This window comes from Anser cygnoides, chromosome 9, assembly GCF_040182565.1.
Source record: "Anser cygnoides isolate HZ-2024a breed goose chromosome 9, Taihu_goose_T2T_genome, whole genome shotgun sequence".
In the NCBI taxonomy this organism is placed as follows: domain Eukaryota; kingdom Metazoa; phylum Chordata; class Aves; order Anseriformes; family Anatidae; genus Anser; species Anser cygnoides.
The window spans coordinates 16709713-16737325 of NC_089881.1; the positions used below are offsets into that span (position 1 = coordinate 16709713).

General features: G+C 44.9%; 3 protein-coding genes across 9 annotated transcripts in view; 2 read left to right on the top strand and 1 right to left on the bottom strand.

The window, feature by feature from the left end:
• The window catches only part of LRCH3 (leucine rich repeats and calponin homology domain containing 3), a 64563-nt gene extending 60954 nt beyond the window's left edge, over positions 1-3609 (top strand). For all 5 annotated transcript variants that reach the window (XM_048076823.2, XM_048076836.2, XM_048076841.2 and 2 more), the window contains one exon: positions 1-3609. In XM_048076823.2, the coding sequence (XP_047932780.2) occupies positions 1-129 (129 nt within the window). In that variant the 3' untranslated portion in view covers positions 130-3609.
• On the bottom strand, positions 3482-25288 carry IQCG (IQ motif containing G). Of its 3 annotated transcripts, none has more exons than XM_048076844.2 (11): positions 24993-25288; positions 21831-21978; positions 18290-18534; positions 18025-18153; positions 16444-16525; positions 10769-10930; positions 9789-9863; positions 8239-8370; positions 7107-7208; positions 6453-6590; positions 3482-5086 (listed from the first exon to the last, which is right to left on the bottom strand). In XM_048076844.2, the coding sequence occupies exons 1-10, from the start codon at positions 25286-25288 to the stop codon at positions 6453-6455; spliced, it is 1509 nt and encodes a 502-aa protein (XP_047932801.2). In that variant the 3' UTR covers positions 3482-5086. The 3 variants fall into 3 exon arrangements, with proteins under 3 accessions (XP_047932801.2, XP_013050450.3, XP_013050449.3); XM_013194996.3 differs by having other exon boundaries at positions 3482-5089; XM_013194995.3 differs by lacking the exons at positions 3482-5086; positions 24993-25288 and adding an exon at positions 22953-23005 and having other exon boundaries at positions 6353-6590.
• RPL35A (ribosomal protein L35a) overlaps positions 25221-27613 on the top strand; it is a 3346-nt gene continuing 953 nt past the window's right edge. The window contains exons 1-3 of the mRNA XM_013194998.3: positions 25221-25308; positions 25625-25667; positions 26586-26738. Coding sequence (XP_013050452.1) covers positions 25657-25667; positions 26586-26738 — 164 coding nt within the window. The 5' untranslated portion in view covers positions 25221-25308; positions 25625-25656. The remainder of the gene's footprint in view (positions 25309-25624; positions 25668-26585; positions 26739-27613) is intronic.

A 27613-nucleotide genomic window follows, 5' to 3' on the forward strand; every position in this document is an offset into this window, starting at 1 on the left:
GAGCAATTATGTTTGCCTCTGCATATTTTAGAAGAGAAAGGTTTGACACAGGTAGCTGTGACTGTGCAGGCGCTCCTGGAGCTGGCACCCCCAAAGCAGCAGCAGCTTCACCACCTGTCTGCTGTGTAAAGACCTCCGGGACCTTTTGGGTTACCTTGGCTAAGCAGAAGGACGTCAAGACTTTACTGCCCATGCAGTGCATCCACACACACAGAGCTCTGTCCTAAGGAAAGGAGTTCCCGTGATTCCTGACAGGAATGTTTTGCTTCGTTTCTCCATTTTTTTTGGAGATCACAACAGTTTCCAATAACGTTTTTATTATTGATATTTTTGCCCCCTACTGGGAAAAAAAAAAAGTTTGTTGTGAGAAGGGCAGGGACTTGCAGTGGCTAGCTGTTGGAGCCAGCTGTAGAAACTGACCTTGTAGTTTGAAGACATTGGTGTATGCAGTTTGGAAAGCTGTTCCTACAGGAATTCATTCGTTTAAAAAAAAAAAAAAAAGGATGTTGCTGCAGTGGGCACAAGGGGAATGAAATTTCATTCCTTCCTCCTGGGATTCAAAGAAAGGGAGTTTCTTTGCCTCCAGAGAACATCTCTTTCCATTATATAAATATATATATTTAATATATATATATATTGCAACACAATCTTAACCTGCACAGTGTTTCATAAGAATCAAACCTTGTGCAGCTTTCACCTATGTTGGCATGTCCTCGTTACTTAATATTTGAAGGGGGATTTTTTTTTTCTCCAAAGGAAAAAGTACTGCATGTTTTCTCCACAAGAAATACTTTAGTAATAAAAAAAAAAAATCAGAGCTACTTAAATCTCCCCTCCTGGTCAGGTAAGGCATTTGGTTACTCAGTATTTTTTTCAAATGAATGTCAAGAATCACGTACGTGTTTTCACTGCAGTGCGAAGAATTACAGCCTGCCATGCAGGTCATTAGAAATCCGTTATCAAATAATACATTTGGAAGGGGCTGGAGCATCCCATGCAGACATGCCAGCACTGGTGAGTGTCCCAGCCACTGAGAAATTCATTGTTTTAAGAACAGAGTTAGGGAATTTCCACCGGTGGGCTGCATATCGTTAACACAGCAATCCTGCAGAAGGTAGCTTCTACATGTGGGTTTGGCAGGACTTACAAGCCTTTATCATAGTATTCACACAGATGCACTGGTTTACAAAACTACCATTACTTTCTTCCTCTTCCTTTACCAAGAAAATGGAAATTCACTGTACAGGAATGGGAGAGGCAGCAGGCAAGTTTTGGGTTTTGCTTGAAAGTTGACCTGCAAAACAAAGACCAGCTCTGTGCTTTAGGCGCAGTGACAAGACCAAGCTTGACCAGATCAGTCACAACACATTTTTTCCCCAAAAAAACGACCTTGTAAAATCCAGTTCTCCACCTATGCAGTTCTTTTGCTAGTTCCTGACCCATTTAAAGCATCCCAGAACAGCGTGCTACTAACGTGTCGTATGGGGTCTGGGACCAACATCAGGCATTGGAGGTACATCTGAAGCAGAATACAGCGAGAGGATTGCATGGGGACAAAGGAAGAAGAACTGGGAAGTGGCTAGCTAAAAGCCAGTTTTGCTGAAGTAAACCTGCCGTAGGAACACTGACAAAGAACATTAGCTGGATTTCTCCCCTTTAGATTTGCAGTTTCTTTTCCACCGTTTTGCTTCATGTTTGCTTTCAGGACTCATGGTGAGTGTTGTATCCCTGGTTCACACAATGACTCCAGTTGCTTCTTATTGGCATTGGCTGATCATGGTGCAAGTTAAGCACGTGTGAAGGGTATTTCAAACTGCACAGCTGAAAAAAAAAACCTTTTCATGCTAACTGGCGTGTTGCCCCGAGCTCTGCAAGAAATGCAAATGCCAGTAACTTGCAAAGTGTAGAGAAGAGAGCAATCCCATGCAGACCTGCTTTCCTCCTCACGTAGCTCTTGTGTTTCCCTTAATTCCACGTGCAAGGCCTGTTGGTGATTCTTGAACGGTTACATGAGTGTCAGAAGTCTCTGCTGTAGTTTGTTGTGCGGATGATTGTGCCGCTCACAGCAAGCAGTACAGCCCACAAATGTTTCTTGTGTCTTCGTCTCTCAGGTAATTTGAAAGAGGGGGACGCTGCATTCAGCTTAGTTTTCAACATTAGGTCATTTGTATCATACAGAGGCACGTTACATTTTAACAGCGCACTCTTCGTAGGTTATTTAAATGTTCCTGTTTGAAGAAAACCGTTCCCCTCAGGGGATTGTGAGAGGGTGTGTTGTGTTATGTGCTTCAGTCCAGCTTCCAGCACTTAGAGAAAATAAAACTTAACAGTATTCAGGTTGGTGGAAGCTTGACATTTCATTAATACTAGGTTTTAGGAATTAATGGGGTGGGGAGTTGAGTCTGAACTGCAAGAAACAGCCACTTTTTATTGTCTGGTTAAAACAACTACTCACATATACAGGCAGTGAGCGCATGCACACAGCAGCTGAATTCATGTGAAAAGCAGTGTTTGCATGACGGGGATAGTTGTATGTATGTCCGAGTATCACTTACCTTGTTAGAAGCAGCAGTTCGCTCTGCCGGTTTCAGATGTATTTGGTCATGTTAGTTTAACCCTTATAGTCTTGTGTTTTCATGCTGGCAAACACTAAATGTTGACCAGATGTTTAGGACAAAAATCCAGACCTGAAGTTTCATTGTAGGGCTTATTTAATGTATTACACCAAAAAAAAACCAAAAAAACTTCAGTTTCATTTTACAAAATAGGTTGGGAGATTTTTTTAGTGTATTTATGTGCAATTTTTGTTGTGTCCAGTGAAAAGAATATTTTAAAGAAACTGTGTATAAAATTCTATTTTGTGTTAAAGAGGCGATTGTTTTTTCCTTTCTGGGGCATTTGTGTTGGAGGATGTGGGAGGAATCCAGCTGAGTGTTTCGTGCTTGCCGGTGTCCGTATACTGACCCCATTGTTCCACCATCCTCCCTCAAACGGTGTCGAGCACTGAGCAGCATTTGAGGCTCAGCAGCGTCACAGACTTGAAATCGAGTGGCACTGGCACTCAGGAGTCCCTGATGGCATTGAAACGATCAGGTCAAAGCAACTGGGATTTGATTCTTCCCCCTTGTGAAGGGGGGGAGCTTTGGTGGCCTGTTTAAAATAGATCAGAGACAATTTTTTACAGCACCGAGAACTCCTCTGTTGTTCTTGGTAGTGACACAACAGCAAATGGTATTTTTATCCTTTTGTAGCTATAAGTGGTCCTTTGAAAAAATGTTTTAGAAACAGGACTTTTACGGTGAATTTGGACATTAACAAATTCTTTTGTATAAATATTGTGATGTTTTACAAAGCAATCTAATTTTGTTATTTCTGAAAACAGTGTAAACGTGTAATTAATAGAGTAAAGGATTTTAAAGCTTCATCCCATGCTGTATGTCTGTAAATACATTCCATAATTTCTAAGTCTGTTAAGTATAAATATGTTTGAATATTGTACACTTTATTTTAAATTGCCTGTATTCTGCCAGTAGTGTGAACTTCTAGCACATTAATAATATAAAAGAAAACCATGGGTAATTTGAAATAAAGTTTTAAGACTTACATGAACTACAGTACGTTTTCCTGATGTTCTCTTGTATGAATGAATGTCACATCCTGTGTGCCAGGTGTGCGTATCCACCCTCCACATCATCGAGTTGGCAATTAACGGACCTGCTTTTTCTTTAGCTTTCATTGTTAACCAGGATAGAAAACATCCAGCATCTTTACACGCCTTGTGTAGCCACACCAGAAACTTTCTTGGAGGTGCTTTCAGCCCTTCCTAGATGCTGAGTAGCAACAACTTTGTTCAGAGTCCTTTGCTACTCCCTCCTTCTACCCCTTCTTCCCCCCTTTCCCCCCCATTGTGTTTTTGTTTGTTTTTAAACCTTCTCAAACCAAGCAGTAAAATGGACCTGCAAGGCCTGGGCGGTTTGCTGCCAGTCTTGGTGCTCTTTGCAGTTCTCATCTTCTGCTTGATTTTGTCCTGCCTCAGTTCAGTCTGTAAAATGTGTGCCTGTGCTTCATGCCTGTCCCCTCCCTGTGTCTGAAAGGTTTGTTCCTGTTAGCCAAAATACTCACTCCTCTTCAGCTCCCTTCCTGCCTTCCTCAGGGCTGCCCAGCTCTCTCCAGGTTTCATTTCTCCCCTAGCTTCTGTCTCCTGCCTTTCTTTCTCCTCCATTCATGTCCCTGGAAAACCAGTCCATCCAAAGGGCTCCTGATCGCTGGGACTTCCTGCAGAAAACACCTCGGGTGTGTGCTGTGATCCTGTCTCTCTGCAGCTGGAAAAAATGTGCCAACCCTGGCAAAGTCCCTCAAAACTGCCGGGTTGTGGGATGGTGCTGCCTGCTCCAGTCACCGGGGTGCTCAGCTTTATTCAGCAGCTGGACAGCCAAGCAGCAGCAGCCCGCTCTGATTTCCAACCCAGCAAGGTGAGGCTCATACGGAGAGCGGTGGCTCTGAGAGTGGCCGATGCAGCGGAGAAGGCCTGGAGGATCCGGATGGATGGCAGCACGAGCAGAGTCTGCAGGCAGGAGGGTGCTGTTCCCACCTGGAAGGGGTAAGCTGACACGGGTTAGGTCAGGATAAAAGCCTCTGCCCCTGTCTATAGGGCAGTGTCACCTGGCAGCCAGGATGCTTGCCTTGGGACTCCAGGGATTTTGGTACCCCCTACTTTAGCAGAACAGCAAAGCCAGTTCCACCATTGCTTTGATATAGTTTTTTGTTAAATTATTTTTGAAAGAAGGAGTACCCCTTCCCTATTACACAAGGGTTTGCAGCTTGCTAAGTTTGGAAGCGTGCTTTGCTGTGCCCAAGCAATTTGTGGTTGGGGGGAGTTGCTTGTTTTCAAGATATTAGGTACTGAAATTGAAATTTTGAATTATGATCCAGTGCAGTGTGTAACTTGCTACTGGTTTGTTCACTGCAGCTCTGGGGCACTTGATGTAAGTGCAAGTGCTGTGTTACCCTGCTTGGAGCGGGGGCTTGCCAGGGAGCCAGGCAGAGGCTGAGGAGGACTTGTACGGATTCCATTATATTTTGTTCTCTGCTGAAAAGCAAGCAAAGACATAAGCATAAGAAAGGAGATTTAGAATTAGGGACATACCTGCCCTGACTGCTCTGCAGTGCCCCCTGTAAGAAGGAGCCGTGGTACAGGTGTGTGATGTAAACCCAGTCTTAGCTTGCTCCTGCCAGCTCAGGACTGGAGTAACCCCTGTTCTTGCCGCCCCGTGGGGACCATAGAAAGCAGTGAGCATTTGCATGGATTTGGTATGTGTTGGAATGGGAACGCATTGTGGTTTAACCAGTAGTGCCCCCAGTAGCAATGCCAATATTTCTAACTCGAGTTTGTGTAGTGTCTGCAGTTCCAGCACTCCCTTGATAACCAGCTCAGCCTGATAGGCAGGCACCAGCCCCTTCCCTTCAGACAGGGTTCTGAGCCAAAGGCTCTTTGCTCGTGATTTCAGTAATCCTGCTTGAACTTTAGAGCTTTTGGCACAGTTCAACCTGGACACAAGGATGTTCGGATGGAGCCAGCGCAGGCTGGTCACAAAAAGCACAGAGGGGGAGGAGTTTGTATGGTTTGAGCTCTCTTCGCTGTGCGGGAGTGTCAGAAAGCAGCCGGCTCAGCCACAGGACTAGTTTTGCTTTGTGCACAAACCTGTAGGCGAGTGACAGTGGTGTCAGGAGAAAGGGCCAAAAAAAAAAACCCAGAACTTTGCTCCCCACCAGCTTTGTTCCCTGCCCACTGCCTGACATCCCTGCACGGAGGTCGCAGTCGGTGGTGGGTACGGCTGTGACAGAGCAGCTCCCCTGGGCAGGGCGGCCAGCTGTCTTTTTCCATTGTTGCTTCCCTCTGTAGGAGGGCATTGAGAGCTATTCTGTCTATGTGCTGACACTTCGCAGGGCTGTGGGAATGGAAACCTGCATGCTTCGCCTGCCCTCGTGTTTACACTGCAAAGTGTCAGCAGTTTTCCCCTGGCCGACCTAACGCTGGCACTGACACTGGGGAGAGCGCTGCTTGAGCCCAGATGTGGGTGATGGCTTCCCTGCCTCACTCAGAGCCGCCGGAGCCACAGCAAACACCATCGCTTCCACGGCCAGTGCTGTGGGGGACTGCAAAGGAGGTTCTCCGTGCAGAGCTCCTCATCTGGTGAGTCACTGAGCTGTTCATAGGATTATATCCCGCTAGTTTTAATGTTTCCATAAAGCTGCTACTGGGGAAGCAGTGTCTCTGCTGTACAAAGACAGCTTCAAGTCACTGGAGCTTCACCTGAACTGTGTGTCACGAACTACGTTCTCCAGAATAGCCCAGGGTCTATTACATGGTTTATTTTGTCCTGATGGACACACAGAGAGCAGTGCCCTGCCCAGCAGCAGCCCCAGAGCGCATCTGTGGCTGGGTTTCTTACTTATCGTTTCTTTTTCTTTGCTCCAGGTTTATCCTTTTTGTTTGTCTGCTTTAACAGCTGCTTCTCTCGACTCTTCCTGAGGTTCTGGTAGGGGCCAAGGTTTCTGCGGACCATTGTACCTCTCCACCAGGCCTGCAGCTGGAAGTAGGAGAGAGAGGTCTTAGGGGAAATCGGTTGCAGGGGAAATCCGGGTACAGTAAAATGGACAGAGCGTCTCTCCTGCGCTTCCCAGCTGCAGAGGGGAAGCCCTGGCCCATGCAGCAGCAGCTGGGCCTCTGCTGAGTACACTGAAGGCTTCCATGTATAAGCTGAGGGTGTCTGTCGCTGGTGGCAAGAAGAGGAGTAGGGGAACAGCCCCGTGACTCTCCCTTCTTGTATCACCCATGCAGTGGGGCTGGTGCGATGGGCACAGCCCCAAATCATTCGAGAGGCTGGCTTTTCCCCTTTTGTTCCCTTCTTAAACATTCTGCAGCTAGCTGATGGCTTTGTGTCTGCCCCAGTAGAAGGGGACAGCCTTAATCTGTCCCTTGCTTGTGCCACCCCGTACCAGCCAACTTTCTCAGGCCATTTTCTGCCTGAACACAGCCTGTGGTGCAAATAATTAACTCCTAACTGCTGATAGAGCAGCACTGCCTCAGTTTTGCTCGCCTTTACCTTCAGGATGCTCTTCAGTTCCAGGGCATCCCGCTCTAGTTGTCTTCTTTTAGCCTCCTTTTCTGCCCGATCAGCGATGATGGTTTCCTCAAAGGTCTGGCACTGCAAGGTAGCACGGGGGCAGTTCAGCAGCCACATAAAAAACACATCCAGGGATGTCTCTGCTCCATGGCAGCCCAAGGGTAATGTGTAAGCCTGGACCTTCCTCCCCCACCTCCTTTATTTGATCTTTTCCTGAATCCAGATGGCAAATGTTGCTCATTACCACCACCACTCCTAAAGGCACTGAGAGCTGCTGCCAAAGTGAAACCGCTCATGGCCTGGGTATAATTAACCCCCTGATCCTGTGCTGTAAAATGGCTGGCTGATGGTGTCTCAGGCAACAGATGTCAGTAGGAAGGACCCGTGCTCCCCCAGGCTAGGCAGCAGATGATGAATGGAAACACTTTGGACAGCGAGCTGACAGTATACAGAGTGAAAAATGAGCCCACAAGCAGGGAAATGTCTAACTCAAGCCCAGCATCTCAGGCCCAGTGACAATAAGGAATGATTACAAGTGAATTCCTTCTAGCACCCTTTTTACCAGACACTTCATTTTGCCCTGTGCTGCCTGCTCTGATGTGCCTGTGTGTCTGTGATCAACGCCCAGCAGTTAACCAAGAAACGGGTGTGGGGTAGGAATTACTTTAACTGGAATCAGTCTCCTGATCACAGAGCACTGTGCAGCTGTGAACACGCATCTCCAGGAAGGGAAGGAACTGCTTTATTCAGGCTCAGCTTGTCATACCCATACATTGCTAGAAGAAGCAAGCTTGTTCAGACTAAGGCAGCAAACTACGGTGAGGCATACTGGTGGGATGGGGCAGTGCCTTTGCCCCTCACAAAGGCTGTCAATAGTTTTCTAATTACTTGCTGGCATCTGATAATAGTTTAGGGAAAACATCATCATCCTTCCTTGATGTCACAAATGATGTCACGCCTTCCCAGGACCAGTGCTCATAACCCCATCCTACACCTCTAGATTACTGATTTTTTTTTCCCCATGGTCCTCGTTCCTTATCTGAATGACAGTAGGAAAAAGCCAGGACGCGGTTTTGCATGGCTGAGCGCTGAGCTGCTGCTGCTGCCTTACCTCACTGGCAAATCTCTGCAGCATTTCCAAGTTGTTTGCCTTTGATTCTTTTAGGGCTTCAAGTTCTTTGTCTTTAGCGTCTGTGTCATTTTCATACTTGTCCACCCAGTATTCCAGCTTCTCTTCCACCTTCTGCATGGGGACAGAGAGGTGCTCAGCATGGTACAAAGAGCATACAGGGGGTACGCTTCGTGGGGGTCACCATGGAAGCCCCAGCACTGGCCTGGACGTTAGAAGAGGCTGGGTTGGCCTTGCAGAGGTGCATGAAGAATGGAGAAGCACTGGGAGTTAGTTTTGTGCACAATCCTGGTACAGTAAATGACAACCACAAGCCATTCTTTGTGTGTGCGCGTAGGAAGGGGAGTTTAGGAAACACAGTTTCACAGTGAGAAGGCTTTTATCCTCTGCATGACTCCCTAGCCGCTTTCTGGATTAAACTCCGTGCACCAGGAGTAAGGTCCCATGGGTCAGCAGGTCACGCTTTTTCAGGCTGTGAACTTGGCTTTGACTCACTCATTAATAGGAGGGCAGGTGTTTCTGAAACATCATGCCAGATGATTTCCTCCCATTCAGGAGTGACTTCTCCATAGCAACAGCCACGATTGCTTGCATGGAAAAATAATCTGAGGAAAAGCATCAATCTCATTACAACATCACAGCTGGACACACGAGGGAAATGGAGGGCATGGTCATCCTCTGCTCTGTGGGCCACCGTAAAGCCACCAGCTGCTGGCTGAGTACAGAGAGGCTTAGGGTGTACTTAGGAAGTCCTCTCACTCTGAAACATTGATCAGGCTATGGTCCTGCGATAGGGAGCTCGCGTTTTAATTGCTTTGAAGATACAGCACTTTTTTGCAGTTGTATGTTAAAAATGTGAATCTCTTTTCTTAAATTTCACTCTGGCAGTGATGCTAGGTACCCTGCAGCAGTACAGGTTCTCTGCCAGCCATGTATGAGACATTTATGAGACATTTACCAACGTTATTTACTGTTATGAGCACTGCCATTGATGACAGAAAAAACTCTGAACCTTTGGATCAGCAGCACAAGGACATTCATGGTTGTTAGCTGCTCAGATCGGGTACAATAATCATGAGTTAGCAATTACCCAACCCCAATTCTTCCTCAGATTAAGAAAAGACATAACTAGTGTAGCAGTTTCTGTCATTTCTTTCACCCTCTGCAACACTTGGGTGTGTGATCTGTTGCCCTAACTTAGTGCAAGAGCACTCTTCACTGCGTTGCTGGAATTCCCAGCTACTGCCAAAGGTCTACCCAAAATATTAACTGAATACAGCTATCTGAGGGAGGGAAAATCCCTAACAATGGGATAAACAATCCCAATTGTATGAACTCTAATTTTAAGAAAATGTGTGCAAGCTAGCAAATCACAATCAGGGAGAGCCAGCTTAATTCCGACTTGAAGGGAAGCAGTAATTCAAACAGCAACAATTGTGATGGAGCAATAACTGGTTTTCTTTGGACACTAATCAATGATGTAATATTTATTGGTTGATATTTTAGGTATTAACATAAAAAGCCAAACGTACCTTATAGTACTGCCTGAGGAAATTTTCAGTCTCCATGTGGACTCGAATCTCCTCATCAGTTTTCCTCTTCAAGTCCTGAGATTGATGCAACAGAACACGTGAGCCGATGTTACTGCATATATGCGTGTGCCTTTGCTGCTCAGAGCCCAGCTGGTGCACAAGCACGTGGGAGCTCTCTGTGCAGTCCACACGCATTTTTGCCTTTTTCCCAGTGCCAAAACTGACCGAGGCAGTAGTTCACCCTGTGGCTACCGAACAGCTCTACCAGCATAACATGCTGTGGGCAATGCTAGGAGTTTATGATGCTTAAATTGCTAAATAGCATTGTAACTATATGCAAGTGGAGCATGAACTTAAAATGAATAGGCAGAAAAATACTTAAAATAAATCCATTTGACTTGAAATCACCTTTAAAGGAACCAAATAGGTAAAGTCCTTAGCCTTGTTTGAGGTCTGATCCAGAAAGCTTTGCATCCCCATGATGGTTCTGCTGGCAGACAACCTCCTGTCATCATCTAAGTCCTCTGATCATGCATTTCTCTAGGAAAGAGAGCCCCCAAGACAGCTACCTCTCTGTGCTGAGGCCAAACACTGGCCTTATTTTCTTTCTTTCTATCTTTCTTTTTTTCTTTCTTCCTTTCTTTTCTTTCTTTCTTGGGCTTTTTCAATAAAAAGCTCATTGTACATCCTTCCCCTACAGATCTGAAAAAATGCTGCTTGTGCAGCTCACCACACTTCAGCTGCAATTCCAAGGGATGGGGATGTTTATCATTTTAGAGAAAAAAAAAATAATGTGGTGTAAAAATGGGGCACCAGACAAGCAGAGGCATTGCCAGAGTCCTAGGGAGAAGATCTTTCTAGGACAAGTATTGTTCCCAGCACAGTGCTGAGTCCTTCTGTCCTACAGACAACCTGCTGAGCTGACTTTTTCCTCACAAGCTGCAGATACTTTTCGGTAAGGGCTGCGGGGAAGAGCTTACCTCAATTTCCTTGTTCAGTCCATTCTCTGCATTGCTGCACTTCTTCTGGGTTTGGTGGACCTGGAGGTCTGTGCTTTTTTTTATGTAGCGTTTCTCCATGTCTGTTTTGGCTTTCATCTCTTGGAACTCATCTTTGAGGCAGACAATCATATTATCTCGGTTCTAGGGGGGGAGACAAAATAAGCAAAAAAGCAAGCCTGGAGACTGAAATCAGCTCTCTGTTTCTTAATCTCTCCACTCCCAGATAAATGCAAAAGAATCAAAGGCTGTAGGCTTCACACTTTCCCTGGCTGTTGACCCATTTTAAACTGTGCTTCAAATGGAAGTTTGATTTATAACCCATACAGAAGGCAATAAACCCATCAGTGAGGAGTGATAACCCCTGGAGTAGGCGGAGTGGTGAACAGAGTGGGACAAGAAACCAGGCCTTCTGGCCTTTGGTTCAGGAAGAGATTCGGACATGCTTATTATAAGCATGAAAATAGTCCAATAATTTCAACTGCTAAAGTTAGGCTTTGCTAACTACTTGGATTAGGCTGTCTCAGTGAGCGGGCATCTGTAACAAGAGGATAATACCTCGGCCCCACATATGCCCAAGTCTGATTTCCTAAAGTATGCTCTGTTCCTTGGATTTATTGCTGGTTTTTGGTTTGGTTTGGTTTGTTGGTGTTGTTTGTTGTTTTTTTTTTCCTTGTTACACAGCAACTGTAAAAATACAGCACTATGAACAGGTGAAAATCTAATCTTGACTCGCTCGTATGTTTAAACAGTTCGTTCTTGAAATCTTATCAAGAAAATGCTGCCCACTTTGTTAATAAAAGCATACACCCAGGGTAAGTAAGGAGTGCCAAGGAAAAGCTGGCCATGAGCTCCCAGCCTCTCCCCACACCTTGTTTCACAGTGGAGCTGAGCTTTCCTGAGGGTGTTCTGTCTCCAGGACATTTACCCCCAAGCCAACGTGCCCCATTTGTCCAGCTTCTTGTGTGTGCTCAGGAAGCAAAGTGCGTTTGCTTGATTTGGGATTGTTAGCTTCTTTACTCCTTTTTAATGATTTTATTTGAATAACAGCAAAAATTTCATTAATCAAGGGTCGGAGCTTGGAAGAACCTCCTGTAAAATGAAAAACTCTAGACTGCATTGCGAGTTAAAAAGGTCATCAAAGTCTCCTGTGTAATTATGCAAGACCAACAGTAATGCCTCTGGGCTGGCTCCCAGTTGCTCCATTACAGCCTCTCTCTTTGCTCTCCTGCCATGCTGTGATAGGCTTGACATTCATCAGCCAAACCTTGCAGCTGAAGATGAAATACCGAAGTGTTGGCATTTAAAAGGTTTGAAGCCCACGTATCTTGTCTCTGAAGCACCCTTGCATTCCTTAGCTGTGCAAACATGGAAAAATGCCACAGGAAGAAGCTCAATAGCGCTGTGTTTAAAAGCTTTCGTGGCATGACTCATTTGGAAAGGTTTCCTTATAAGAAGAGTTTGGAACAGTTAAAAGGAAAATCCTTCCCTCTGCACCCCTTGTCGGACGTAGCTAGGAAGAGTAAAGTATATTTATAAGGCTCAGGACAATTAGGGCCTTGGCTGGTGCAGTTTTGTGGTTTTAAAAGTCATGCATTCAAAAATTTGTGAAGGTTTCCAAGATCAGATATTTTTTGTACAGCCGTATCATCATATGACTGCAGACAGCTACAGACACGACCTATTTATGCCCCATTAAGGTTTCTGGTAATGGCTTTTATTCTCCTTGATGTGAAATTTCGGTAGGCATTGGGAGTGGTTGTGTTCCTAGTCACTAGACATGGGAGGTGGCTACACCACTTTATCCTGAGGTTGCCCTGCTGTGTTGTGGTGGAAGAATGTCTAAATCGAGGGGCTGGCAGACAGAGCGGGGAGATGCTAATGAAAAACACCAACGTTTTGTGGCGCTGAGGCTCGGCAAAACCAAGCGCTGCTGCAGTCAGGGTCTCGCTGCTATCTGCTAAGGATCTGGAAACAGGCCAGAAAAGAAGGTTTCAGCCTAGGTTACAAACTATTCAGAGAGGTGAACCAGAGCATGAACACCGCGTTATTTTCTTTTTTTTTTATTTCATATTTTGATAGAGGAAAAAGTGCTTTTGATTTCAGAGCCCCAGGCCTCGGCTGGGATGGGGGCCCGCCTGCTCTGTTTGTTTTCTTTGCTGCATGGCATGTTTGTGGTTTGGATCTGGTGGTGTAAAACAGCTCTGTTAGAAGTGGGGAGTCTGGGGGCTTGGTTACACAACCCGAAGCAGACGGGAAGTGAAATGCAAAACCCTCGCTGGTGGTTTACAGTAATGCTCTCACTTGGAGAGGGAAAGTCGGCTGCAGGCATGTGGGCAGCTCCTGCAGCCCCGCTGGTGGGCCTGGAGCTGCAGAGCCGGGGCATTTTTGGTGTTACATCGCGGGTTGTGACTGCTGCTGCCACCCACAACCCGTGGGCGCCATCTGTGGACCGTGCTCATCCCTGAAGTTCAGAGGCAGGCACTGGGAAAATGAGTTAACATTTATTCATTCTAGTTTATCCCAGCAAAGGGCTCGGCCAGGACACCGCGGGCTTTCACGGTTAATGCAGTAAACCTCTGGGCCGCTTATTTGGGATGACTTCAGCTTCGAATCTGCCAAACCAAAGATGCAAAATCATACGTCGTGCATCCAAAACTATCCCCAAACTGGCAGAGACCGAGATCAAAACCCAGGAAATACTTGTTAAGAGCCAGTCTGCTCTGCTAGCAGGTAAACAAGCTTTTTTCTTCTCTGATCTCTCAGCTCGCAGACATCAGCTCAGAGGCCTGTCTGCTGCTGTTATCTGGTGCCATAGGATTCTGCCCCACAGATGCTGTTTGGCAGCGAAAGCAACTGCACTGTAGCTGGAAAGGGTGTGCACGCTCATGTGTTTTCATTTACTTTGATTTATCTGCCTTGCAAGTGCCCCCTGCATCTCTCAGTTCTTCCACAGCAATTAGCATTTACACTCACTTGAAATACAGCTGGTTACAGAAATAACAGCCAGGAGCAAAGAGTCTGTGTGATTCCTACAGCCTCCGGGTAAGCTCCCTGCTGCCAGCAGCACACCCGGTGCCCACCACTTGGTGAGTATTTGGAGGGAGCAGGGGAGGGGGTGCTGTGCTGCGTGGGGGCAGCTAGTGAGCCTGCAGAGCGCCCCGCTGCCTGCCTCCTTGCTTCCACGACGAGTGTGGATGAGCCCAAGCCTTTCCACTGGCAGCTGCGATAGCTCAGCCTGCGAAGCCTGGAGATACGCTTAGATCTACACACCTGCTGCAGTCTGGACTCGCATCCCCTGAAACCACACATCTCTGTCCTAGCTGCCAGAACATCCCCGTGCTGCACACTCCCCATTGAGGAATGCTTCAGCTGAAAGGACAGCAGGACTGGAGGGTCACCCATTCTCCTGGCGTAAGGACTTCTGCAGCCCTCCGCTAGCTCACCGCAATACCAGCAAGTGTTGTGCCACGTCTGAGGGGCGGTTTGCTGGCAGAAGGACCAGACTTGTTGGCAGTGGCAGCCTTGTCAAAGACCCTGTCCCCTCGGCACCAAGTTTGGATCTGCTGCACCAGCTCTGGCTCCTGCTGAGCGGCCTTGGGGGCTGTTCCAGCAGTGGGATGAAGTAGCCCAGGACCATCACAAACCCCCTGCCTTCCACTGCAGTCGGCCGGTACGTTTCTCCAGCATAAACACGCACCAGTTTAGGGGTATATGCATTTAAGATATTCCCCCTGAACACTTAATTGATGGATTTGTCTTCCTGGGGGAGGATAAAGAGCCATGACAGATTTTAATCACTGCTAAAAGCACTACTGAGTGGCACACTCATACTGCAGCTGGGTGTCTTATGAGAGCCACGAGAGAATAAAAATTAGGGACCTGTTTTCAGTGGCACCATGATGCGACATCTTGTTTTTCTGTCTAGTAATGTAGCCTGAAATATTACTGTTTGTTATAAAATTACACCATAACTTGCATACATGTATGGCATGAATTTACTAAAAAAAAACCACAAAGGTCATAAAAATTCTCTGTGAGAATAGCAATGCAGGAATTTAAAAGTTTACATTTCCTAATTTTTTTGTTAAACTGTGTAAACTATATCATCTTGTACACTATTAACCTGTTTCAAAATCTGTATGATGGCCATCACTTGTCCAGGAAATCTGAGAAAGTGAGTATTTTTCTGCAAGCTAGGAAATGAACACTGTAGCAGCAAACAGAACTGCAGCCAAACTACAGGTATCGGTGGTGTTCCTTTATGGAGGAACATCATAATAAAGCAGTCTGGAATAAAAACAGACTGATCGTCTCGGCTCCGTTTGAGACACCAGTGTTTTCCAAAAGGAAAGAAAACAAAATGTGAGAACATTTAGCATTTGACTTGTGTTCTATTAGAAAGAAAAATGAGCAGAGCAGGCTAATACAGCCTTAATTAGCATCTCATTAAGAACTAGCACAACTGAAAATACAAACACGCAAGGAACATGTGTGAATCAATGACCGTGTTTTTCTGGTTCCATGATTAGATTTGCTTGCTTTTGTTTTCTCATCCACTGGACTGGAGACAGCCATGCAGGCTTTTGTCTACAGGTCTGTGTATTATTATTGTTCAAAGTGCTCCAAAATCAGCAAGCTGTATTTTTGCTTCTAATTAGTTGGCAAGGTGACAAATCATGCAAGTGTCTGTAAAACTGCCGCTGGGAAAATCCCATATGAAGCAAAAAGAAATTATTCTCCCTCGGGAGACAGAGTGAGACACCATTATGTTTGGCACAGGAGGAAAGCAGTACTTGAAAGTAGTCTTGTCTTTGATTTGTTATCAAAGCTGAAACTATAAGGAAACTCAGAAAAGGATTTTTAGGCTGGAAACATAAAAACAAAATCCCAAATGAGTGCAGGTCCCATTTGATGAGGCAAAATGCAAGAACCCAATTAGCATAAGGTATTAAAAGAACACAGAGGAGGTCACCTTCTCAGCATGGGAGCTACACACCTTCCTATGACTGCAAGGAGAGGTACAAGGCAGGACACAGAAATGCCAAGCCTGACTGCGCACTACACAGAAGGCAAACTACATCATCATATTCGTGAGCTTGGGGAGTGGGAGAAAAGGAGCTTCCCAGGAGCCATCAGAAGCTGGGTGAGACAGGACATTGCGCAGAAACAAACGGACAAAATGTGGTGTTGTGAGCCTAACAAACCATTCAGCTTATTTCATTTAAGTGCCACGCAGATGTCAAGGGATTTGGGGTTGTCCCATAGGGCCTAGAAATAAGCTCCCACCCCACTTCCAGTGGGAGTAAGTATATATTGAAATACACAGCTTCCCTTTTCAGTCCTGGGTCTGACCTTTACATCTTTTAGATGTTCGGTTCAATTCTGTAAGGAAAAAAAAAAAAACAAAAAAAACAACCCTTCATTCGTCATTTCTTCTTCACTTTCCACAACTACTCTTCCTTCTTTCTTTTTCCTAACTTGCTAACTTTCCATTTCCTTCAATGCCTTCTCTTCTTCCTCCTCTCTGTTATGCCCACATTTTTTTTCTAGTGTTCTTTTCATCTTGCTACACTTCCCAGTGTACCTTATGCATTTCCAGGATCTCTGCTAGTAGACTTCCCCTTGGTGTGATGCCCACTGTTAAGTAACCTCACCTGAAGTTCCATTTCAGTTTCTTTCTTGATATCTTGCAGCTGTTTCTGGAGTGACTTTATCTCCTTCTTTCCTTCCTCTTCCCTGAAGGAAAATGGGAAAATACAATCACTTGAACACATCAAGAAAGACAGGAGTTTTATACCTAGATAGGGAATTTCCTATCTCCTGATACATCGGTGCACCTAGCTGAACACTGCCCCACTTAACCTGCTCTTCAGTGAGTTTGTAACAGCTGAACTAAAACAAACATACACAAAAGCTTGCCCTGCTTCTTCAGAACAGCAGATAAGCCACTTTCTGTGGCTGGGTAGCAGAAAAGGCATTCATCTCTTCACTCCGAGTCTTGAGGAGGCAGCACATCTGCAAGTCAGAAGTAGAGGCTCCTCACCAAAGCTAGTGACTTGGTAAGTAAATCCTTAAAGAAAAGATGCATAGACTGAGCAAGGAGGATGGGAATGAGAGGTAGAATGAACCAAAATCCTGGGGAACCAGATCAAAACCTACAGAGGTATGTACCTGTTTAAAACAAAATGGATGCAGTAATATTCTAGGTTTCATGACTATCTTATTTCACCCTGAGTGCTTTTCTAAGCTTTTATGCCTATCATTTGATCTAAAGCCAGTAACAAGAATTGCTGCCTGAGGCTTTGTACCCTCTCCCAACCTTACAGTCAAACATGCATTTCATTTTCAGAGTCCTTAGCTGGGTGACTGTGATAAACTGCAGCTCCTGATTAGGAGTTCCAGCCTTGCTGCAGACTGCTTTCAGACCGGTATATTGACACAAAACCAGGGAGGTTATAGTATATTGAAATACAGATCAAGTTCATTCCATGAAAAGAATGTACAGTAGATCAGGTAACGCAGTGATTAGATATGGTTGATAGACTGGAATAAAATGATTATGTCCTTTCCTGTGATGATTTGTCTGCCCCTTTCCACTTTCTAGTATTGAATAGTGATTCCACAAGCAATTGCTGCTTTCAGTTTTGATTTCTGTCCCTTCCATGGATAAACAATAAATCCCTTGGTTTTAGACAGTGGAAGAGGTGGGTTTTGAAAGACAATTGCCTCTGCTGCCATCTGTGCTAGCCCCTTGCTGTCAGTGGGGAAAAGGGAGCACATTAGCATATGGGTCAAAGCAGATCCTCCTGGGCATCATCTAACCTAAAGGCTGTATGTTGCTGACCCTGGCTTGAGCAGATTATTTGCATCTCTGGCTTCCTCTGGGGACAAGGAGTTAAAAAGCAGGGAACTCCTACATCACATTATGTTTTAATTGATTACGGAGCAGCATTTGCATTAATGCAGACACTGGTGTCCACTGTGGTCCAAGCTCAGGCAATTCCCCAGTCTGATTAATATCAGTACCGTCAGTTATTTCTCTCCCAACGGGAAAGAAGTGCCATTTGTAAAGCAGTCAGGATAATTTAAGCTGAAAAAGTGGCATCCTTTCCATATCTTGGTTTAGGGCTTTTGTTTGTTTGTTTTTGTTTACTTCCCTTTTATAGCATTTACTAAGGGGGAATGGGCTTTGGCTCTGAGCAGTTAAGCAGAAAAATACTGAAGTCAACTCTGACCTGATGAGGATGTCATGAAACTTGCTCTTCTTTGCATTCTCTCTCCCATTAGCTTCTATTAGGCTGTTGAATGTTCCTGATTCCTGCATCTCTTTCATAGTTGCAGTAATTACATCACTTGCATACTGCCTGCCAGGAAGAAAATGTATACAAGAGTAATTTATAAATGAGAGAGTGGGAACCCTGTGTTTTTACTTTGGAAAGGGACTGAGAACTTTAAAGCCCTGAGCATCCCCCACAGCCATTGTATCTGTGCTTCACTCACCTGTCAGCCTGAATTTTTCTGAGAGTATCTGCAGGCAGAGCACTGTGTTTCATGGCCTTGTTGGAAAGATGATGGGCTCTTTTCAGATCCTCAGAATTCCTCAGCTGCTGCTTGTGTTCAGTGCTTTTCAGAGGCTTGGAGGTAACTGTTTCCCCACCCCCTTGCCTTGCAGACGTAAGCTCTTGATGGTCAGTGTCCAGCTCCTTCTTCTTGTCTCTGATTTCTTGCATTTCCTGGCTCTCAATCTAAAAGGGAGTACAAGAGACCTGCTTGCACTTTGGGTAGTAGAAATAAACCTTCTGCAAATTTATGTGAGAGGAACAAAAATTAATAATACATGGGAATGCAGATATACTAAGTAGACATTTGTCTGAGATGTTTTTAAAGACCTCCAGCAATGGAGACTGCACAGTCTCCAGTCAGCATGTCACAACTGTCTTTACTGTAAGGAAGATTTTTCTGAAAGTCCTTGTCTGCAGTTGAACCTCTGACTTCTTGTCCTAGTCTCTGCAGATACAGAGAAAAAAATATTCCTTCCTTCTTTGCAGCAGCTTTTATGTATGGGAAGCTTGTTAGTCTGCTTCCCCTCAGCCTTCTTTCCATCTTAACCATTTCCCCTTTCCTGTCTCCAGGATCTTTGCCTACAATGTTTTTGTTAGAACAAGAGCTGAGGTACATGGAAATAAACGATAGACATCAGCTATTACTTGTGAGAGTGACAGCAGAAGAAGTATAACGTGAATTCAAAGAGGAAATTCAAAATACTAACATCAGTCTTCTATGGGAAGGTATCTTGCAGCCATGTACAATTTTACAAGCAAAAAAAGCCCTGAAAAAGCAAAAGCACGCTATAAAATCATCTGAGGCCTTGCTTCTAGGAATTTTTCTGCTTAATGTACTATGGTAAGAATGCAGGTGTATACACTGGGGCATTAAAAATTTTCTTGCTCACCTCCAGACATCTCAGGGGTTTGCATGTCATCTTAGCCTGTGGCTAAGCACCACAGTTTATAGCAGTACCACTGAAGCCAAATAATGCAGTCACTTCCAGCCCCATCCTAGTCCAGAGCTGCCTACTGTCCACTCTGGCTGCTTGGTGAAATGGAAAAGAGAACTCACTGAGCTGAAACATTTTCCAGCAAAAAAGGGAAAAAAGAATATTTTTAGCAGCACCAGTTCTCAGTCCAGATCACGTCACAGCCACAAAAACGCTTGTGCCAACACAGCACCAAGGGCAGAGTGAAAACAAGCGGTCAGAGCAGCCGTGGTGCACGCCAGCAGTAATTCCAAGCAGCTCCTGGTCCAGCAAGGCTCCGATAACGTTCTGTGATCCTGCTGCAGTCAGTGGGGGCAGTGCAAAGAGCTGCTTTGTCCTGAATACGCCTACATCTCGTGAGGGGATGAACCAGCCTCTGGAAGTGCCTGACTCGCCACTGACTACAGAAGGAGTCTAGCTGGCTACATGCTTAATTTTTGGACAGTTAAATTTGCATTAAATTAATACCATGCAAAGTATATACAGAGCAACGAAAATTACACAGTTAATTAGGAAAAAAAAAAGGTTTAAAATAGTTCTCGGTGAAGGCTGTATTTCAGAAATAGCTATATTAGGCAAACAAACTTTTAATATGATGTAGATTTTATGAATGCTCTGATAGATGCTTATAATGTCTGGGAAAGTTCAAGAAAGGCTATAACTGGGTTCCCTGTAAACAATAGGGAATTAAGCACTGATAATTACCAAATAACTACGGAAGAGCAAGGAGTTTGTAAACTGCATGTGGTGCCATCAGTGTACTCTCCCACCTGTTCATCTTTTGCTAGCCTTTTGCTCCAAAGTCAGCAAATAGAAAGGCTGCCTTCTGGGGTATGCACTACATAAAGCAATTCACAAAGTTCCTGACATAGGAAATCAGTGAGGTGCTGACCAACACCGTGACTAACCCTCTCAAAAATGTCATCAACTGAAATTTAGACTGTCAATCTACGAAACGTCAATCTGTGGAAATGTCACTGATCTGTTTGACTGACAGAGGTCCAGTAGCACGCAAGGTGCTTTGCAAATACAGGTCTTCTACAAATACAGTGATAACAGACAAATGGAAACTGAGAACAGGGAGAAATAGTGAATTAAAGAGTACTAGATTAAGCAAGTAGCTTCCCTTAGGTCATCGTCTTGTTTCCAAATTGTTTCCTCCTCGATTTGTTTTGGAATCTTTAGCAATACAACTGAGGTCTACAATCTATGGGAAAATTGTGTTTTAAGAAATCACTTGGTAAAAATGAGCCTCTGTGCTTGGAGAGAAAAACGAAGGCATTTCCGCTATAATTTAAATGTACCTTAAGGATGTCTGTGAACCTCAATTTGTTTGGCTGAAGGAGAACAACTCCTGCCATCCTTGAGATATGCTCTGCCTGTGTGTTCCTGCTGCTGGCACATCAGAGGTTTCACACCCAGATCTGTGAGGGAGAAGCATCCTCTGGAAACAGGCGAGACTGGCTCACCGTCCTCTTGTAAGGGGAGGAGTGCCCTCTATTGCACAGTCTAAGCACTGGTCATGCCCTGAAATTCACTGTAACAGCAGCTTCTGCTGCTTTATGATGGAATTTTTGAAAAGAAGGTAGTATGGAAAGGAAACGTATAAAACTAAATATTGATTTACCTTTCTCTTGCATCCTTAACTGGACCATCAGACAGTGAATACCATTAGATCTGTAAACTTAGATACCAGTTTTTATTTCCATCCAGCTCACACATTTTTTTTTCTTATTTCCTCCTTAAAAAGTTTCAAACTTGCTTAGCTCAAGAACAGCCTGCTATATCACTTAAAATATGAGAACAGAACTTGGAGCCACTTACCCCTCAGGACAGTCCCATCTTATTTCTTATGTCTGTCACACACTCTATCAGCTACCAGATGTATCAAAACACTTTCCTCCCCTGCAACAAACCTCTGCCTGAGCATTACGGCTTCTTTTCCTTCTTCACGCCTCTGCCCAGACCCACTTAACTATGATGCCTATTAGAAATCAACTAATTAATAATGGTCATTAAGAATGGGTAGTTACTAGTACATTTTGAAGTGGAATCTTTCTTAATTCATTGTCTGAGAGGACTAGAGGAGCAGTAGTATGCACTTAGAGTAACAGAATTACTCTTGTTTGGGGTACTTTCAAAGTTCCTATTCTTCTGTATTTTTAAAATGGCTGTATATCTAAGCCCCTAGATACGTTTTACTTCTTGTTCACTAATCCTTTGCTTGTCATCTAACCACTGAGATGTTAGAACTATAAGCCCAGGAGCCTCATCTTGGATCAGGGGCGTTCTTTGTACAGTCTTGACAAAGGCTCCTCAGTGATGCTGCAGCATAAATATTAAAACGTCGTATGTGCGTTTTTATTGTTTCTTCACCGAAGGGTCATGGAGCACTTTGCAGAAAAAATAACTGAGCTGATTTTTAAACAGTACTGATAGAAGACATAAACGACAAGGAGAAAAATTAGAGGTACTTTTTAAAGAGAGAGGACAAGAGGCACGTACACAGTTGATGTCTGTCTTGCCCTCGTATGAAACCGGCATGATATATCCAAGGATTAAGAGCTGATCAATGCAATTCTCCAGCACAGCAGTAAACAGCAGAGCTTCCAGCCGAGTGAATTTTTCCATTTCTTTAGTCTCTGTGTTCTTGCTAAAAGAGGAACAAAGACAAGAGATGCCGATGAGAATTACCCTACAGTGTTAGTAAGGGTAGTATAAACTAAGGTAGACCTGAAATAGCCTTATTTGCAGCCTTTTATACACTTCCCTAGCTTTGTTTATAGTCTTTCAAACACTGTTTATAAGAGGAGCTGTGCTCTGCTAATGGCTGCATTCAAGGAATGTTTAGCTTTCACAGAACAAAGTAGGTCCTGGTCCCTCCTACAGCAGCTCTGGGTAGACAAGATGAGAAGGGAATGAACATGGATGGCACAAATTGGGTGAGGTGGCCGCACCGCTCAGTTTGAGGGGGAGAAGTGCTTCATGCTGGACTTTGTACTTTGGGCAACAACCGAATGAAGGTGCCTTTGTCAAAGGAAAAAAATCCACACCTCTTATAAAATCTCAGTTGGTGAACCTTCCTGCTCTCATCGCTCTTCATTATTCCTGTGTAGCCTTATCATTTTTATGATCCCAAACTCCTCAGGAGGAATCGTTACCGCCTCAAGACTTTGAAAGTCAAACCAGAATCAATATCTGGGCTAAGCAAACAATCTTTAATATTCTGTGTTCGATTTTGTTTGTTTTATTTTAATTGCTTTTCAAATGTGAAACAGATCTGCAGCCCTTCTGCATTCACAATATTCCATCTGCAAGCAAGGCAGATGGAATATTGTGAAAGTGCATCTAGAGAGCATGGTGGAAATTCACTATTAAACCAAGCGGGATCGGTTCATTTAGAAAAATGCACAAGAAAACATCTGCATACAAAACAGAGAAATTCTCCGAGGCTTTTAATGAGTTTTGGTAAGCCATTAGACGATCCCTCCAAACCCTATGCTCCTAAAACAGGTATTTCTGGTAGAGCACCTAGCACAGTGGGAGCCTGAGATGGCTGAGAGCCTGCATGTCATTGCAATGGAAGCATCAACATCTACCAACGACATTTTCATTTGGCTGCCGTACCTACGGCTGGATTGGTGCCATCTGTAAAAACCTTGCATAAACACATTCCAGGTCTGCAGAATATTACAGCCCAATCTGTAAGCAAACCATGGAAATGCATGAGGCAATGCCTGCTAACCTGACTAACGGGATAAAACATGTCTATATTCTATTAAAAATCAAAAAGGTTTAGATGCAGGCATGCCCTGGATCACTGGGAATCAGTGATTTTTCATAAGCAACTTTACAAGTGTTTAAACAATAGGCATATTTACTACAAGATCTCAGAAACTGTTACCATTTGTCTTCCTATCTCTTCATTGTTTCTGTTGAAGAAAAAATAGTAATTTACAACTACAGCATGAATGAATTTCACTTGAGTGGAATATATGGTCACTTTTTAGTTAAGGTCTATTAGATGTCTATTAGTACCATAACAGTTAGAACAAAATAAAAGTGTAGATTTTATGTATTTGTTTCCAGCTAACAGGCACTAATAAAATGTTTTTTTTTTTAATTTCTCATACATTTCTATCTTTTTAAGAAATCTATTATCTATATTTTGAGGTTAAATAACATGCGAGTAATCTACTTCATGTGGAGTCTTAATGCTAAACATATGGAGAAAAAAGCGTTGTTGTGAGAGAGCTTTCACAGGTGATTATGACAGCATTCTTCAAAGTAGAAATAACGCTTGCAGCTCTCACAGGAAAAAGTGACTTATCTGGAAATAAAGGAGGATGCAATGCTTTTCCCCTGTTGCACGAACAACTTCTGTCCAGCAGAGAATTAAGTCAAAATATTAACGTGTGTTAAGAAAACTCACAGCAGGAATGTTTCTCTAAAGCTTGCTGGTTTGTTCCTCCTATACAGCTCCTCTTATAGCTGCTCTAACAGCCACATACTCAGCAGATGCATGTGCCAAACCAGTAAGCTCTGCCTGGGCTTATGTTCACTTGGAAGTGAGAAGGAAACCACTGTCTGGGGCATTTAGAAATGCTACAAGCAGTGAGGTGCTCTCACTGGATTTTAGCATTAACGCAGTGCCCGCAGACCATCCTGATATTGACCTTAATCACCGTGCTTTGCTGAACTCCTTCACTAAGCTCTATTAATAAAAAAAAGAGGTATGTGAGCTTCCCCCAAGAGCTCAGGCTGACATTCTTTCTCTGCTGATCTGAAGGGAAAGAAAAACATATCAAGAAATAATTTTTAAAACAACTGTATGAAAGGTCTGGCCTACTGTCCCTTTGGGGATTGCAGCTCCCTCTGCTGTGTGAGATTCGTGGATGCACATTTCTCCCATCCTGCTGCCTGACAAGCTAAAATGGCTTCAAAGGCAGCTTTGTTTTTTTTTTTTTTTTTTTTTTTTTGCAGCATTTCTTTTAGTTGTTTAAGAATATACCAACAAATTCCAACGAGGAAGCTGAGAATGGCACATCTCTGTCAACTCGGTTTTGCAAATGTGTTGGCAAAAAGATTCTGAATCTCCACAGTGGCAGCAGCTGGGCCTTAAATCAGGAATATCCGAGCTTTTACCAAAGAACGTCTCTTCGGCAAGCAAAATAGTTGTGGCCTTACAGAACTGCCTGCCACTACAAATGTTAGGACAAAAGTTGCTCATTTGAAGCAAATTGGAAAAGAAACCTTGGAAAATTTAAATAGTCTTGGTTTTGGCTAGGAGATGCAAAGCAGGTTTCATTCTGACTGCAGAGAAACGCTTTCAGCTCCTGCTCTCTGAGGCTGTAGTGATAAGAACTGAGAACTAACAGGAGCATTTACTGGCTGTGACAGCTCTGCTGCTGGAAAACAGAGTTTTGGCAGGGGCCGTGCCCACTCTCCGACCAGAGGAGTTCACTTTTGATACTCCTCACTGGGTACGTGACTGAACTTTGCTTTATTTCTTCCTTAAAGAAGCAGCTAACAGAACAATTCAGAGAATTCATAATACTCCACCCCTCCTCTACTCCGATCACTTTCTCTCTCTAAGAAAACCCCCCGTTTACACACGCCTATATGTATATAACCCCCGCCCGGCCCCGGCCCAGGCCCGGCGCTCACCGGGTCCCGCGGCCCCGTCTCCATGGCAACCGCCCGGCTCCGGGGGCCTTGCGGGGCTGTCCGCGGGAGTGCCTGCACGGCGGGGATGGCGACGCCCCTCCGCTAATCCCCCCCCCATAAAATAAAGGGGACGCCAAGCCGGACACGCGGAGAGCTGGGGCCGATGTCCGCGCGCTGTTGGGGCCGCTTCTATTTCTTTTTTTCCACTCAGGCGCTATTGGGGCCGCTCGCCGCCGGGGGCCTTCTCGGCGCGTATCCCGGCAGGCAGCGCGCGGGGTTCTCCCTTTCGCCGCCATCTTGGTGCGCAGCCATAGGGGTGAGGCGGGATGCGGCGCCGCCGGGACGGGGATGGGAGGGGCTGCCCCCGCCGTGGGGCTACCGGCGGGCGCGGGGCACCCGGGGCGTTCTGTCTGGCGCCGTGCGGGAGAAGGAGCGGGCGGGATGGCGCCGATGCGCGGCGGATGGTGCCGGCCGCCGCCTGAGGCCTGGAGCGGCCGGTGCCGGGAGGCGGCAGAGGGGTTCCCCCGCCGTGAGGCAGGGGCCGGCCTCGGGAGGCTGCGGCGGGCCCCGCTCGCTCGGCGGGGCAGAGGTGGCGGCCGGGGGAGGCTGACGGCGTGTGTGTGTCGTTCTAGGCCTGCCGGGACCAGGGCTGCAGGAGGACACCATGAGCGGGAGGTGAGTGAGCCGCTCCGAGCTGCGGTTACGGCGTGATTTTGGCGGGTTTTATTAAAAACGGGGTGTTTGTGAGTGTTTGGCTAAAGCTGTGGGCAGTGAGCCGTGTTCTGTGCCTGCTCTGATTTTCCAGGACAGCTTCTCTACCCAGTACACCTGCTGGATAGCCTGGGTCTCTGTCAAACGACTATAACTGGGTTTGCGTGTTTTGAAATCCTTGCCTTGAACTGGTTGTAGTTGTTCGTGTTGTCCCACAGCTGTCAATAGACTGTTGACTATTAATAATGGCTTTGTTGGAGTAGTCCCAGTCTTGATCATACTGTTTCATTGATTAATGGAGGTACTGTGCCACTGATCTATTTTTTTATAGATAGAGGGAGGATTGTGTTCACAAATAGTGGAGGGATTAAAACGGAATCGCAGTGTTTTGTTTTAATATTTATCTGGAGTTCGCTTTGTATGGAAGGCAGAACTGGGTAATGTTTTGTGGAACAAGCCGTGCCATTGCTTTAAGTGTGTAGCACGAGCAGGTCTTCGTCATGGAGAATTGTTCAGCTTGTGTCAGTCTTCCAGCACACAGGCACTGAATTCTAAGGCTCTATTTTTGCCTGTCCACATAAACTGCAGTTTGAGGCTGCAAATAAATTGCTGCCAATGCTTTCTGCTGCAGCAGCTCATGCTTAACTGCAGCACAAGAAACTCAGCGTATGTGATATACATACATACACCTATTGTCCGAGTTACTTAGCTGTTCTCTACTCCGTGAATGTAAAGATTTGCAGTGATTTGTAGAACTAAGTGTTTTTTTCCTCAGCTAAATTTCTGTTGGTGTGGAAATAGTTTCTTCTGAATCAACGTATTGTTTTGTTTTACCTTCAATATTTTGAACTGAGTTAATTTGTACATTTTCAATGTCTTTAGGTTGTGGTCCAAGGCCATTTTTGCTGGCTACAAACGTGGCCTCCGAAACCAGCGGGAGCACACCGCCCTTCTGAAAATTGAAGGTGTCTATGCTCGCCAGGAGACAGAGTTCTACTTGGGCAAGAGGTGTGCCTATGTATACAAAGCGAAAAAGTAAGTCACTTACTGCTGTTACACTAAATTAGGCAATTTCTGTATCAGGTTTTGCAAATGCTGGGGTGTGAGCAGTCTACTTAGATATCTTTAGATAGAACAAAAAAAGAAAGAGCTCAACTTGCAGTGTCCATACAGCATTGTGTAGAGTAGTTTCTTTGGTTGGTCTTAGGTTTGAAGTCCTTTGTTATTTTTTAATTAGTTGACCTATGTGTCCATCATTCCGATCATGAAATTAATGTATAATAATCATTCACTGTTATAAATGATGCATTAAAGAGCAAATGGGAAGAAGAGCAACCTTTGCTTGGGTCTGGCAAAAACTGAAGGCAGATTGATAGAGTAAATTGAGGTGTGATGAACTTGTGTTGAACGCTGTTATTGGGATATTTAATGGCAGAATATTTTGTGAAGGCTGGAGGAGTTTATCCTGGCTTTTGCGTGTCCATGTCAGAGCACTTATGCTGTGCTAGTGTTGGTGGAAGTCTTTAGAGTGGTCGCTTACTGCCTTCCCTTTGTTTTTCCTTTGAGCATAGTTGCTGAGATACAGGAGTTTAGCATTGTCTTGAATAAAATTGATCAGGCTGTTCGTGTGACCACCGTCATTTTGAAGATGGCATGTGGCTTTTCTTCTAAGGTGGCTGTGGCCTGTCGCAGTGCCTTAGGCTCATGCCTGTGGTGTTTCTGGAGAAATCTTAGAATAAGATGTGTCTTCTTCAGAATAGAAATTGAGGAGTTCTCAGTTGGATCTTAAAGTTAGTGTTTTCCATATTAACCTTTATGGTTTGTTAATAGTTCTTTGGAGCTTGTGACAAACTAGTAGCTGCAGCGCTTGACCCATTTGGAAGGCACGGTGCAATTTGTGTGCTCAGAGG